We start from the raw sequence: 15,723 nt of genomic DNA, 5'->3' as shown, positions 1-15,723 counted from the left end.
AAAAAGGTTTTGAAGAAATAACACATCAACTGTAAAGTTACAATAATGTAGGTGAGAGGTGTCAATTAACTAACTTCTTTGAGCTAACATTAAATATTTTACAGTAAATGCAATATACCTCTCTATGTTTCACTTCCTTGTTCAGTCACAGTTAAGTTACTTACATTTAGTGTGTTGAGGAACTGATGGCTACAAAAAGAAATTCTATAAAGGAAGAAATGGCGGCTGTGCTTGTGCCACAACACAGATTAAATGACAGTTTTCAGTACGTTGTTACCACAACAAAGATGTGTTCAGTTTGAGTTGGTTCAGTGAAATGAAAAAAAGGAACAATGTCTTCAACAAACGTGTATGTTTTTGTGCTTTTTAAAAAAAGAAGGTTCATAGCAGGTCAGATGTGCATTCGATGACTACAGATGTCTCCTGGAGAGAATTCACATGCTATTAATACACGTCACACTGAAATACACCTCTAAGGCACAGTCTTTCTTTGGATCCATCAAACCCAGTACTGGTTTTCTTTAAGAGTCGGAGTAGGCGACCTAGATCTCATTGAGGTCTTGAATCCAGCAGGGACATTTTTTTTTACCTTACGGTTACCAACTCTAATGTTACCTGCTCCGTCAGTTTCAAATGGCCCAAAGAAGGTCATCCCAGGGGCCAGACTTCTTCTGGGACTTAGCGACATCCTGGGTGAGTTGGGGCAGCTTGCAGAGCCCATGGGGGTGACCACCACGGAGGGCATCGCCACGCTCCGCTCCGCCCGGCCCAGATAAGGGCTGCCCTCATTGGGTAATGCCACTGCAGCGAGCTGCTGGAGGAGCCGTATCCGGGCCTGTTTCTCCTTGCGGCGGCGGAACACCAGAATCAAAACTACCAGGACGATGATGAGGAACAAACAGGTCAGCAGCGGGAGGATAATGAGGAGGGGGTCGGCGGCGGGGCGAGGGAGGACCTCGACATGAACCGGGTGTACGTCAGGAGGGATCGCTGGACCGTGTTTGACCGACACAGGAGGAGTGTGGGGTTGTGGGCCGTGACTGTGACCTCCTCCTGCTCCCTCTGCACGACTACCTGGTCTCTCTCCGTGACTCCCGCTGCGTGTGTGGTTACCCCAGCGGCTGTGAGGCCTCAACCTGTTCTGTGTCCTGTTGTGGGTCTTATGTGACAAAATGTGGGGAGGTAGACCCACCCCGACCGTACTGAATGTGGTGTGACCCCCTCGCCCAACTCCTCTTCCGGTAGTAGTCTTGTTATGTGTCGGAAGACGGGTTGTGGTGTGTTCGCGGCTCACGCCGTCTGTTTTGGAACTGCTCGGTCCGTGATGCATCTGGTGATGGGGAAAGATGGTGAAGTGGAGCTCGCCCTTCGCCGGTTGGACGTTTCCGGCCCTCAGCAGGAAGATGAAAGAATCATTGAGAGGCGTGGCGGGGGCGTGGCCTCGAGCTGTGGTCACTGCTGATTTGTTATCGCCGTCACTGAGAGTCTCCTCAATTGCAACCCGGCCTTGCACCACATCTCTGAACGTAAAGGACTTCAGCACCTCTGATGCTCGGTTAGGGTCATAGGTCATCTGCATACATGCACACAGACACAGTGGGAGAGAGAGTGAACTAATAGCACTGCAATTTATAAAATATTATTATTGATTGCATCCATAATCAGTATGTTCAAAAGATTATGAACAGCTTTACCTTGACTAGTTTCCCATGCTTTGGTGGCGACAGAACCTGGAAGACCGGGTCGGCTCGGCTGATCCTCGCCAGCTCAGAGGCATCGATCATGGCTTTCCCCAGTTTCACAGCTATACCACTAGGCACTCTCACGGGCTCCCTCAGGTAGATCAGAGGCCGCACGGTTACCTTCACCGCCTGTGCTGTGAGATTCCCATAGTCAATGCCGGGCGACCAGGCTGACACCGAGACTTGGAAGCTGTCCTCCGATTCGCTGAGATCCGTCATGTGGTAGACCACGCGGCCAAACTGCAGATCCTCGTGGCCGAAGGTGACGACTTCCTGGTCGTTGATGGCGATGCGTCCGTGGTGAGGGTGTGCGGTGACCGTGTAGGTGATGTTGGCCGGCATGCGACTGTTGGTTTGAGCTGCAAACTGGTTGGTTGTCAGGACCACAGCAGTCCTGCCTTGAACCAGTGACAGGCCGGTGTTGTTCACCATGGAGACAAAGGGCTTTATCACTTCCAGACTAAACAGTTTGTAGAGTGGACGATGATGACCGTCGGTTACGTTGAAGTAGAAAACACCTGTGGAGGGCTCGCCCTGACAGGAAGGAGGGATGAAAGAAAAAGACATCAACACAAGGATTTGAATATTTCTGTCTTTGGTGACCCCTAGAGGCAGCATCAAAACACACTGGTGGACAGCAATGCATTCATATTTTCTTCAAGGAAAACGTTTGCCATGAGATGCTGTTACACAATTCCAATCACATACAAGTTACACACATAATGAGCTTCAAATCGACAACCCTAATGCACACAAAAAAAGAGTCTGGGATTCGGACTGAATCTTCACCTGCTGTATGAAGTGCAGCCGGCCATGGTTGACGTCGTACTGTGTGAAGGAGGTCACTGGCTCCAGTCTTTCCCCCAGTGTTAGGTAGCCGTTGTTGGGCTTGCTGATCACAAGGTAGTGCAGCTCCTCTGGAGGGGTGTCATGATCCTCGACCTAGATTGACCAAAGTAAACACTCAGGTTGCTGCTGGTTTAATAAATCTGAATAAGATGTGCATAGAAAAGCCGTTCCTTATGCCGATGGACATCACAATTATTTGATTTTATAATTGCGGCGCCCTAACCACAGCCACACCTGGCCCACCTGCAGATTGTCCGGTCCAAGTACGACTCGCTCTCCGACTACGACCTTCATGCTCGGGGATCTGCTCCTGATGAGTGGCGGCTGGTCGTTGACTGGGGTCACCGTGATGTTGAACGTCTCCGTCACCGCCAGGCTGTCCTTGGCACGATGATGATGGGCATCTAATGACGGATGGGAGGAGGATGAGGCTGAATAGAGAGGGGAAAACGAGGAGGAGGAGGAGGAGGTGGAGGTGGAAAAACCAGACAAGGAAGATGAGGAGGAGGAGGAGGAGGAGGTGAGATCCAAAGGAGCCACCCAGGCCCGGAAAGTAAAGCTGTCGCTTGTCGTCTCCGAGTCATCGTGGACGTATGTGATGCCGAACTTGTTTAGGGTGACTTGAGAGAAATCAGGGTGGCTCCTGGGAAAAGACAAATATAAAACTAGTTATACTTAGTATTTACTTCATATTAGTGAATGTTTTTGTTGAAATCGGTAGTTATCATATGTATTTGTGCCTTGAATTTGGTACGACTCATTTTAATAGAGTAAATGTATTGAGTCATGAAGAACGGAGCAGATACCTGGTGAGGTTATACCCTCGTATGGACAGAGCCCCGTGGTGAGGCAGGGAAATCACGCGGTACAGGATGTGGTGATCTTTCCGGTGTGGCTCTGGAACTTTTCCAAGGAGATTGGAGGCATCGAGTTTAGACCTGTCAATGGTCACCCTGCCTCCCTCAGCCACCACAGCACCTGAATGACAGATACATATTCACCCTGGTATGATCAATACAAAATAAGAACCATAGATTGTTGCACACACAGAGAGTTTCACAGTACCTGCGTTGTTCACTAGTGTGGTCTTGTGTTGAGGCGTGTCGTGATGTTCGTTGGCCTGGTAGGAGATCAAGATGGCGAAGGTGTGTGGAGGAAGAAAAGCCGGAGGCGATGACACAGTGAAAGAGAAAGCGTCTGCAGCTGACCATCCCACTGACTGTGGCTTGTTCTGATCGTACAGGATGACCCCGTCATTCACCTGAGAAAGAAGACAAGACCAAACAGAAAGGGCATCATTTTATTCAAGGAGAAAACAAAAGCGTTCCTTTTTTGTCAAGAAGATGCACAAGTCCCTACCATGCTCTGTGTGAACGTAGAAATATTTCGCGTGGAGTTGTCAGGCATACGTCGGACCAGGCTGCCAAGTGTAGGAGGAGTGGTCACAGCGAACACCACAGAAGGGTCTCTTCTGATGTCGCTGACATCGTTGGTTACGGCCTGAAGCTCCAGCTCAGAGATCGGTGTCACAGAGCCTTTTAACGGTATAAAAAGACACAGTTAGAGAGAGCAGAAGAAGAAGCAGTGAATGATCCTGGTTAAATGCATTTACAGTAGTTGTTCAAACCAACCTGGGTAGACCTCAATGGGATGATTTCTCTGCAGGGTGAGGACCAGAGAGTGGGCAGTTGTGCTGAAGATCTGCCGAGGGGCGAAGTTCACACCATCGTTCACCTGGAAGTGAAAGCCGCCCGATAAAGCACCTACACAAGAACAGAGACAATATAAAGAATAAATAGGGGTTATTCCTTCATTTATTCCAGACTGATCTGTTAAAGAGAAAAAAGAGGATCCAAAGAATAACACGTTGAAGTGAAACCACTTATTTCCAACATGGTCCCACGGTGTCACTCACCGCTGTGCACGAACATCAGCTGTCCAGTTCGTATGTGATTCTGGGTGAAGTTCAGGATGTGCCTGGAGGGGGCGCTCTTCAGGGCCAGGTGGCCGTTGCTGGGCGGTGTGACGATGAACTCCAGCTCGTCGGGATCAGGAGTGTCCGAGTCCTCTGCACTAAGATCGTCTGTAGAGATTTCTGTTGCTGAACCCACCCACACCTGAGGAAATGAGAGGAAAGAATGCTAACTTTAGTTGTTAAAATAACATTTTGGGACGTAAACTTTACATAGAAGCGGTCATATAAAAGTAATGATGTCAGACTCCCTCATTTGGGCTTTAAGCAATGATTATTTATATATATCGTCACTCCCCACCTTCAGACCTTTGTTGGCTGTAACAACAGGAGTCTCATCATCGACAGGTATGACGTTGATGTGAGCCGTACAGGGCAGACTGTGCTTCCTGATTTCCGTCTGATTGGCCACGATGGTAAAGTTGTCTCTCAGTGTGTCGCTGCCGTCGTGGATATAGGAGATGTACTCACGTTCCACCTGGAAAGAGAAGCGAGGCGGAGCAGCTTCATGTGGAGGTTTATTCAAACGGAAGCCTGCTCAAATAACAACTAGCAAAGCAACGGTGAACATGTGTTTTCAAAATGTCATGGAAGATGTGTGTGTGTGTGTGTGCTCAGTCAGACCTCCGTGTGAGTGAATGCAGTGATGGGCATCCCTGGGATCCGGCTGTGCTCCAAGTGTCCGTGTCGCGGTGGAACGATGACCTGGTACAGGAAGTTCATCCCTGAGAAGTGATGATTGGCCACCTTGATGATGTCAGAGGTCAGCGGCAGGGACGACCCCTCATCAAGGGTCAAGTCAGACACCTACAGTATAGATGATACTAGTGATTGACTGGTTGATTCCTCCTTTGTGTAATATGTCATCTTACACCTAAACACACATTCTGTACCTGTAGAGGGAGCAGGATAGGGATGATGTCGATCTCCAGCCTGATAGGCCCGACCTTTGTGACCCCATTGGTTGCCCCCAACAGAACTGAGTCGTTGGTGCTTCCTGCAGTCTGCTGATGGTAGATGATCAATCCCTGGTTGAGGTCCTCCTGGGTGAAAGAATGTATTCCCTGCATGGAGCAATGGAGCAAATAAACTCATCAAGTGCTGTTTCTGAGCAACGTCTTTGAAACTGTAGAGCTGCAGTCAGTTTTTAACCTACCGTTGGTTGTACTTGAGAGAGGAGGTGCTGGTCTCCGTTGTTGTTCTGGTGCTCGTCGTTGGGGGGAGACCTTTGAAGGAAGCCCAGGCTGGGAGGACTTTGGACAGTAAAGACTATCTCTGAAGGCTGGCTGTCCTCATGAACCACCTGGTTCAACAAAATAGAACATGTTTATTTCTAAACATTACAAGCATCTTCTTATATTAACAGATCATTGTATGACAGTTTGTTCAGATTATGTCACTAAACAGAATTAAAGTCAAGGAGAAACCTGACTGTAACTGCTTTAAAGGGTTAACTTGGAAAGTATATAAGATTCCCACAAAATGATCACAGTTACAACCAAAAAATCTTGATATACTGCAAAGTCCTGGATGCAAGGAACATATGTTGCAATATCAGACACAAATACAGGCAGGAAAGTGACCAGCTGGTAACCAAGTAACCAGTGAGTCGTATATGTTTATGGTTATTGCTTTACCTCTAAGTGCTCCTTGCTTATGGAGGCATTCTGTCCCTCCGCCACCACCACCGGACGGTTACTTATGACCGTCGGCGGCCTCTGGTGGCTCTCCAGGTAGATCTTTACTGTCACTCCGACGTCCAGATGAACATCCCTCCTCTCTTTGTCCAGTCGCCTCTCTGTTTCCTTCTCCCTTGCTCTCGCTGTCGCATTGAATCCGTCTGCCAACTCATGGCTGCCATCATGGCGATACCGCAGGCGCCCCGCCATCAAATCTCGCTGGGTGAATACGGAAATTGCATCTGCTTCCTTTACGGCCTCATGATCTCCATCCTTAAAGCACAGCACACCGTGTTTAGGTGGAAGGAAGACCTCAAATGTCACTTCCTCCGGGTCTCGGATGTCAAGGTTGCTGAAGATGCTGAGGTTGGCAGAGGTCAAGGTCGTGATCCCGCCTCGCTGGACCATGAGGCCCGTGTTGTTCTCGACCTCAAGGTACGGATCCTGTGCTATCACCTGCATCCGCCAGTTACACAACAGAGGGAGGGATTATTTATTCACAGTGAGGGAACACATTACTCACATCATCAGGCTTACTTATTGATTGGTTGTATTATATATTTCCAACTACACAATTCTGCTTGAATAACTCTTATTATTTAAATGACTTATCAACAGTGAAACACAATAAAATGTAAATAAATAAAACCATTAAATACATAATGTGTGAAAACATTATAATTACCTCCAGAAGTGTTGAAACATAATGTTTCCCATCTGATATGAAAAGCACAAAACGCCCGAAACTCACTCCTCTGTGGACAAACAACACTTTTTTCTAAGAGGAGAGAAAGAAAGACGAGATGATGACACAAGAAGAAATACCATCAGCAGGTTTTATAATAGAAAACCATTTACAAACTGAATAAACACCAGTTTTACTCCGACAACATAGTATATTGAGGACGAAGGCAGCTGGATTTGCTGTTTTTAAGTCAATTTTGTTTCATGACACGGAAACATCTGAAGACTAATCATGATTCTAAATGTTGTGCCATATGGATGACCATGATAAATTGCTAACCTGCTCGAGGTCCCGTTGCGTGAACTCGTACAGCTTGTGACTGGTGTCACTGGCCAGCACCAGCTCTCCCATGGGAATTCCCCTCCGCGTGTACACCAACCAACTGTCCTCAAAGTCCGAGTCATCGTCCCGGTAACGGAGGTCGTTCAACGTCACCAACCTCTGGCTGTCGCGGGCCACGTGGAAAACCTTATCGACAACCCTGACGGGTCTCTGATCGTTGACGAGCTGCACGGAGACGTTAAAGGTGTGCTCGGCCGTGTTTCTGTCCTCCTTCTTGCCGGCGCGTTTGTTCGGCCTGGAAACCATGATTTGAAAAGTGAAGGAGTCCTGCTTCGTCTCGCTGTCGTCGTGAACATACATGATCCTCTCCTCAACGATATCCCGATTTGTGAACGTCACAATGTTATCGTTCATGGAAGTTGAGTTGGAAAGGTTGATCCTCTTTATTTGCCCGTGCCTGGGGCTCGCCGTGATGCTGTAGTGGACCTCCCGGTTACCGGCTGTGTGAGTGAACAGGACATCTTTGTTGATGACTTTACTTCCTCCTTCCAGGGTTGAGAGGCCTCTGTTCACGACGGTGATGGCGTTCGACTCGGCCCTGATGTTGATCCGGAAATCGTAAGCTGTCGAGTTGGCGAACGTGGAAAACACCTGGAAGCTGAACGTGTCTCTTGTGTCGTCTTGCAGCACGCTGAGCAGCTCATACTTCATCAAGTCGTCTGTGATGTTCTTTTGGCTGAAGGTTGAGTTCCTTTGCAGAACTTTGTTGTTGAGGAACAACTGTCCTTTCTTTGGCGCCGTTAGGAGCCTGAAGAAGAGGTCGCTCTCATCGAGTTTAACACCCTTAGAAATCGCATGGAGGTCCTCGGGAGTGACAGCAGTAGCCCGAACACCGTTGACCTCCAACTTGCTGCGTGTGACCTTGAAGTGAATCCAGCGTACCGTGATGAGGACAACTGCCTCCTCAGTAGCCAGGGAGCCGATGCTGATTTGACACTTGAAGTAATCGGTGACGTTGTTCTGTGTCTGAATGCCACGGTAAGTACTGAGGTATCGGATCCGTTCTTTTTCTAGAAGCTTCATACTGAAGGACGTTGTCGGTCTCCAGTCGCCACTTGAGTGCAGCCGCTGGAGCTCGCCGTACTGTGGCGGCTCGGTAACGTTGTAGCGGATTTCCACTGCCGGATCGTCCACGTTAACTTGTACTGCAAGGTGAATGGTTGTGATGATGGAGGCCCCGCCTTGGTTCACCTCCAGTCCAGTGTTATTCACCAGTTTGTGTTCGAGTGGCACGGCTATAATCCTCAAAACCACTGTGTTGCTTAACTGAGGGGACAAGGAGACACCAGAGGTGATGAGATGAAGGGAGAGGAAACAATAGAAGAGAGGAGGTCACGGAAGATGAGGAGAATAAAGAGAGATTAGATAGTCCACTTCTGTAACATTTAATATAATGGCAACATGTAAAATGTCTGTGTGTGTGTGTGTGTGTGTGTGTGTGTGTGTGTGTGTGTGTGTGTGTGTGTCTCACCAGTCCCATTAAATCCATCAGATTACAGATTTACAATCAAATCATAAAAACGTAAGAGTTTAATTTAGATTCATCAATCCATCACGTCCTTTATGTTTATTGCATCTTGGACAAGAAAATACACGACTTGCCTTGAGCCCGTCGCTGACTCTGAGTGCCAGCCGGGAGGTGGGGACCCCAGTGTGAACAAAGCAGATCTTACCCTCCTCCAGATCATTCAGAGTGAACAAGTTAACGGCACTGAAAGATAGATGCAATCCTGTTAACATCCATGTCTTATTTCCTGCTCTATGAACTGTAGTTTACCCACAGTGTACAATTCGTTTTGTTCCACCAGCATGCATTTCACTCTTATTTATATTTTATCATTTAAGAACCTCAGCCACTTCTCTTATATACCTACATGGTTGATTGTAGTAATATTTGTGAAGAAACTGTGAAACCTTGCGAGCAAACCTGTCAGGGAAATCTTGGTGTTCAAGGTGTCCAGCCTCCGTTTTGAGGTTTCCCAGGGAGCTGAACATTAGCTCTGCAGGACTGCTGTCAGGGTCCGACACCCTCAGCACATCCGTTGTCAGCTGGGGACATTGTGGTTTAATTAATTTAAATCTTATACTCAACTCACTAGTACAGCATCCAAGTGTTCGGCTGTACCTACCTGTCGTTTGGACTTCTCCAGCAGAGTGAAAACGTTTCCCTCCGGCAGGCTGAGTACGGGTGCATCGTTAACGGGACTGATGCTGATATCAAAGCGATGCAGGCGGTTGCCCTTCAGAAATACAGGAAGCTCCTTCTTAGTGCTGGAGAAGACCGAAAACATGAAGAAGTCCTGCTGGTCTTCAGAACCGCTGTGAACGTACATCACCCGGCCCTGCCACAAGTCCAGCATACTGAAAGTCCGGTCAACCTCTTCTGCTCCTATTGTTATAGTCCTCCTCTCCTGGCCCAGCATCCCATCAGGGTCAGGACTGAGGTCCAGCCGGAGCTGGCCATGGACAGGTTGCCCCTCAATGCGGAACATCACTTGGGATGGATGAATGCCCAATTTCCGAAAGTCTAAATTCACCTAGAAGACAAGTGCAAACAGGAACCGATTTGGTGTTATGATGTGAAAAACAACTTAACTCCAAGTTATTTGTATTGACATGTATGTATAAGAAATCAGTAACAGTCCTACCCTCATGTGTTTGGGCTCCAGTGGTGCCCGTCCTCCCTCCAGAACTTCTAGCTTCCTCAGGAACAGAAAGTTAGGGTTCTTCTTTTTGTTGGTAATTGGACGTGCCGTTGTAACAATAAACTCGGGATGATCTGTTGGGCTGATGGTCCTCAGTGCATCTGGAGCTTGCCCTGTCTTACAGCCCACAGTGATGTCCTTGGTGACGGCAGCATGAGGTAGGCCTGTTCTTTGAGTGTTCACACGAATTTCTCGGAGGCAGCCCTTAAAGGATCCTCCTGTCGGTTGCCCCCCGGGCAGAGGGGCCAACAACCCGGCTCGCCTTGCCTCTCCCCGGGCATCTTCATCCAGCCCTCCCAGGAACAGAGGACCTTCGAGCTGGATGACCTGGAGCTCCAGACTCAGTGTGGCTTTCAGCAACTCCTCACCCACCTTCAGCTGCATGCTGTTGGGCAGCAGGTGCAGCTGGATGGGGTGCCAGGTATGGTTGCTGTGAACATGTGTCAGAGAACGCAGCTCCGTCTTACTCCCTTCTCCATTTCCTACCGTTGCCACCAGGTTACCATCTCTGATTTCCATGGCAACAAACCCTCCCTGGATGCCAGAGCTATACAGAACCATGCCATCTTCTTCTCTTGCAGAGGGGTACAATTGGCATTCAAACACCCCCTCCTGTGGCCCCTCCCATGGCGGGAGAGCGATAAAGGCTTTGGAGCTGAAAAAGCTGACAGAATCTTCTTCAGTAGCAGAAAACTGTGGACTACAGCCCACAGAAACCTCATGGACGCTCTTGTACCCAGAATAAGGCCTAAGGCTGGACAACAAGTTATGTTCATTGAACACAACTTCATCAACACAGCCTCGAAACCCAGTGGAGATGTTGAGAAGGTACGGGTGGTTCAGTCCGGTTGCCCCACCGACAAAAATCCCATCCTGGACGCTGAGCTCGAGGTCTGGGCCTGGCATGCGGAGGCTGGTATGAGAGTTTCGGTCCACAGTCATGTTGACGTTGTGGTGGTCGTGGGTCAGCTCCATGGAGTGCCACGCCAGGTCACTAAGTTGGATGCCCTTTTCTGAGCGTAGCGATCGCTCGCCTGAACCCAGGTCCAGACGAACCTGTGGGATGGAGGGGGAGGCAGGGAGAGAGAGAGAGAGAGGGAAGTATGAGACACATGAAATGCAAGTCTTTTATATGCAAGATACACAAAAACACATGAAAGCAGGCATAACAAGTTTAGATCTTGAATGCGCGCAATTGAAAACAGAATCAAAAGAGTTGTGAGCTTCTAGATCAAAGGATTAATTCACACAAAAGTAACCAAACTCTTTCACGAGCGGTTCCCTTGCAATGTACTTGGAGTATTCAATCAAATATTGTGGTCTTCTCCCTTAACGTCGGTCATGAAGGAACTTGTTCTGAATCTGCCAGAGGGTTCTTTTTTTTCTCTCTGTGAGCAATCTGACACCAAACTGTGTGTGTTCAGACTTCTCTCTGTCTCTCCTTGGCATTATGAATGGCAATACATGAGCTATGTTGGCCCAAGGGTCCAAATACTTTTTCTTTGTTTGAAGTTGTAAGGCATCTTTAGGGGAGAGCCTCTGAACAGATTTTATTTTGACTGTATTCATATTACTAACACGTTTTGCTTGTTCGTGAGATTTAAAGACCCATGAATCGATTCCTATCAGTTGCTTTAGACTTAAGGGTGCTACTATGCTTTGGACTATACCTGCAGGCGCCCAGAGATCAGCTCCAGCAGCAAGAAGTCCCTGCGTCCAGACGCCAAAAACAGCATCCCCACCTGACTGGAGGTTCGGAATCGCACATGAAGCAACGTCTGAATGGACGTCTCCACCGTCCGCAGGTGGATGTAGCCATCCCCGTAGAATGACACTACAGCAACAAGAAGACAGGCGAGAAGAAGAGAAGAGGTTTCAGCTGTTTGTCAGAATAGTTTGCCATCAAGGTAGCAATTTCCAGAACTTTTTACACAAATGAGTATTCCAGTATTCCAAGGCGAGGGTAAGTCACATCCTCCTAGCAAAGGCTGTTCCATTAATCTGTATTGACTGGTCTGCCAATGTGGGTCCACTCTGCACTTTACACCTGCTATCTGAATTCAATTAATGAGAGCTAATGCATTCTGGAGCAGGTCATCCTGAAATGTTCGGATGTTAATTAGACTTTAGTGTTGACCGAAATGACGCAGATGGACATTTAGTTGTACAAAGAAAAAGAGATGCTCTGAACGCACAAACAGTGTCATTAATTAGTGTAAGGCTTAGGGGGCAATTCTTTTAACAGCACATGTGGCTAATTCGATTTGGGAACCTATGATACAAATATACAGCCGTGGTCATAGAGTTGCATGCTTTTGCCATTCTAGGGTTTTATAATTGTGTCTATATGTAATTAACATAATTTCACATCTGTGAATGAAAAAACAAGTAAAGCAGTCGGGATTTAAATCCATTTGACCTACAAAGCAGCTGTATTAGAGCACTCTGGTAAAAAGTGTTTTATAGAACAGACTGGATCAATAAAGAGCTAATTGACCTAAGGGAGAGAAAAACACTTAACAAACATTTATAAATTAATCATTTGCAAAAACTGCTCTATAATACTACAGTTTAATTACATGGCAGCCAATAATTGATATAACCACATCACAGAAAAAAAAAGTCAGACAACGGCATAGCCTAGACTTTTATCGGCATGGATATTAGAACAATTTAAGAACATTTAACAAAGTGTTCAGTATCTAAATATAAGTTTTCTTGCAGGTGGATGAAGCATCTGCCAAGTAAGGCCAACATTATTTTATTGTGAAATGCATGGCCTAAAAAAATAAAAGTTTCTTATGAGACTTGTCCCAGTGAGAAGTACCCAGTCAGCAGGCCGACCCAGCATGCCGCTCTGCATAAATCCTATAAGCTTGCTTTCAGTATAACCCATGCCTGTCCAGCTATAATCTGCTTCTATGATACCAGTGAACATTGGATTATTAGTAATCTCCCTACAGTTAAAGGGACACCTCCAATGTGAATGCAGGTCTTTAATGTGCCGTCATGAGCAGGTGTAACGATAGAGACGTGTGTGATTGTGACCCTGAAACGTAACTCCTGCACAAGTGTTGGTATTTATTTAGATCTGATCAGAAGCATTGACTGGGTTGTTCACTTATAGAGCTGATACACCTGAGATGGCTTTTGATAAGTGAAGCGCTAAATTAACTCCAATAAAATACTTTTTAGGGAATACAAGGAGCAACTTGTGCTTCCCTATAAAAAACACTGTTTTGTTGCAATTAACATCACAAGAGGAAAAAATCTCATAAAACAAACTAATTTGCTGTGCAGCACGACATCAAAGCAGGTACTCGTGTCTATATATTTTAATCCAGCATCCAGCAGCATATTGCCATATGTCTTTAGACAATATTAGACTGGATTAAACATTAAGCTGCCAACTGTCACAGACACAACTTAATCAAAGGTTGCACAAACTACAATAGTGCATTTACAACATTACCATTATCTCCTTTGTCCATTCATCAAAATGGGATGGGATTTACTTCAGGACAAAAACCAGAGCCTTGTGTGGAAGTTACAAGTTAATTTTAATAAATGTGCACTAAGAACCATTAAAAATATACTTTTACATGCTTCTATAATGGGAAGATTTTCACAGGATTATCAGTTATATTACAAAAATACAACAAATCATTCACTTTTGCATCTCAGTTGTGAGGAAAAGTGATCTCATCTCCTCTGCAATGCCTTACCTCCACAAACGTGTCCTGCAGAAATCAGCAGGAGCAGAAACAGACCAGCAACAAGATCCCCCATTATCAGTTAGGCCTTTGTAATCTAACTTGCATTTAGTTAAGGGCAACATCTGGCTGCTTGATTGTCTCGTCCATTGTCTGTACTGTCCTCATTTCCACCACTGACAACTTCCAGACAACCTCTACTTACTTTTTTTTTTTTTACCTGTGCCTGTGAGCAAAGCACAGCGAGGTGGAGCTCCACCCTCTGATCCTCCCTCTGGCCTGTTTAGTGTTTGGTACCAACATGAACACAAGGGGGCGATGTCACAGCACATACAAAAACAAAGAGAAAACATGAAAAGAAAAAGAATTGATTCACAGAAAGTGCAGCAGATTGTGTTTTTCTGTTCAGGCGGAATTGAGAATGGATCAAGCCTCCAGTTAGACTATTGAAGATACAGACGCATTTTGTGAAATAAAAAATGGTATTACTTTGTGAATTGAGCCCCCATGGCAACCTTATTTACCCAGAATTCTGCTGTCACACATCAGCTGATGCTGAATGCTTCTCGATGTGACATTCACTCCATATCAAGACTTCTAAACCAGAAATCAACTCTGAGGTGTGCAGTTTGCAAAGACTGAGAGTCATAGTGGTGATGGTATAAAGCGATAAGGGTCATGATTTCCAGTGATTTTAAAGCAGCTATAAGAGGTGTTATTAGGCAAGTTGTATCTACCAACAGCAACTATTATATTCACTTTCCCCAAGCTTTTTTTTTTTACAATGTAGACCGTTGCTTTCTGAGTAACCAAACAACCCCGCAACAAAGTTTATATCACCAACAACTGACGACATAGCAAGAGAAAAGTGAGCATAATAGAGTGGTGCAGGAATCCTAAAACCCCGAATGAAGGAGCATTTTGCACTTGCGGTTGTCTGGTATCGAAGTCATTGTTTTTTCTTTTAATGGCTCTTTGGTTAGATGCCTGAAATAAGGTCTGTGGCGTCAGTGGATGCCCCTGGATTTTGCAGCATTTTAAGTGTCTTTTAGTAGGTGGCTGCTAACAAGTGGCTAAATGAGGCTAAAACGTCGTCACGAACATGGTGTAGTTCAATTGTAGCCTAACGTTTTACTTCTGGCAATTACATTCACACTTATCATAAAAGTGGGGAAGATTATCTTGCTGAACAAAACACGTCAGTATCACAAGCATAATAGTTTATTTTCTGCAATATTACAGAGAAAAATCACATTGGTTAGGGTGGAGTGAGGGAGGAGTGTCCTCCTGATCATTCCTGTTAAAAAGTACAAGTACAAAAGTACAAAAAAAAACTCAGTTACATTAATGATATTGTTTGTAATTAGTTACTTTCCACACCAGTAAAAAAAACAACACACTAACTAAACTAAAGAACTAAATGAAAAGAAATTACCTGCAGAGAGGGATAGAAGAGAAATAAAATGAGAGAGAGGAATATAAAAACAGAAAGAAAACATAGGTGTGAGAATGGGAGTGTGCTAAACTGCTCAAACAGTAAAGAGATAGAAAGAGGGGAAGTAAAAGGGAACAGGAGGTCAATGTGGGGAAATGGCCCGTAGCTGATTGAGGTAAAGTGGAAGTTCGGATGTGATTGTTCAAACTGCAGGACACACTCCCTAGTCTGCATCCTGAATCCCTCCCACCCCTTGAACCTACCATTCTACACATCCACAAACACACACACACTTTGAATCGGGCTGCGATACTGCAGCTTGAGAGAGTTTGGTCCATTAAAATGTTGAAAGAACACATAAGGGCTTTTATTCAGCCCTTGCTGATTCAAACGCTGTTAGATATGCACATGAGAGAAGTGCTGGGTTAAGGTTTAGTTCCCAGGGTGTTGAATAATAGACTCTGCAGCCCGGTTTCTTAGACGGAGGGGTCACACCCAAAAATGGGTCACAGTTCAACCGGTGACGGGTCCTCTCATGGTG

General features: G+C 46.1%; 2 protein-coding genes across 2 annotated transcripts in view; both read right to left on the bottom strand.

Annotated features, from left to right (window-relative positions):
- Positions 1-15,723, bottom strand: part of LOC311030208 (cytochrome c oxidase subunit 5B, mitochondrial-like) — a 115,875-nt gene that overhangs the window by 89,235 nt on the left and 10,917 nt on the right. The window lies entirely within an intron of this gene.
- On the bottom strand, positions 364-13,947 carry LOC311030133 (chondroitin sulfate proteoglycan 4-like). Its single transcript, XM_084035721.1, has 22 exons — positions 13,760-13,947; positions 11,705-11,868; positions 9,978-11,090; positions 9,459-9,866; positions 9,257-9,378; positions 8,932-9,040; positions 7,267-8,595; positions 6,928-7,020; positions 6,201-6,698; positions 5,720-5,866; positions 5,457-5,627; positions 5,188-5,370; positions 4,865-5,041; positions 4,507-4,708; positions 4,223-4,354; positions 3,951-4,126; positions 3,657-3,852; positions 3,398-3,569; positions 2,835-3,234; positions 2,532-2,684; positions 1,695-2,276; positions 364-1,573 (listed from the first exon to the last, which is right to left on the bottom strand). Exons 1-22 carry the CDS (start codon positions 13,821-13,823, stop codon positions 500-502), a joined length of 7,665 nt encoding a protein of 2,554 aa, XP_083891847.1. The 5' UTR covers positions 13,824-13,947; the 3' UTR covers positions 364-499.

Source organism: Eutrigla gurnardus (assembly GCF_963514095.1).
Source record: "Eutrigla gurnardus genome assembly, chromosome: 19".
Lineage (NCBI taxonomy): Eukaryota > Metazoa > Chordata > Actinopteri > Perciformes > Triglidae > Eutrigla > Eutrigla gurnardus.
Note: the sequence above shows the minus strand (reverse complement) of the source record. Positions and strands in the feature narration are given on the sequence as shown.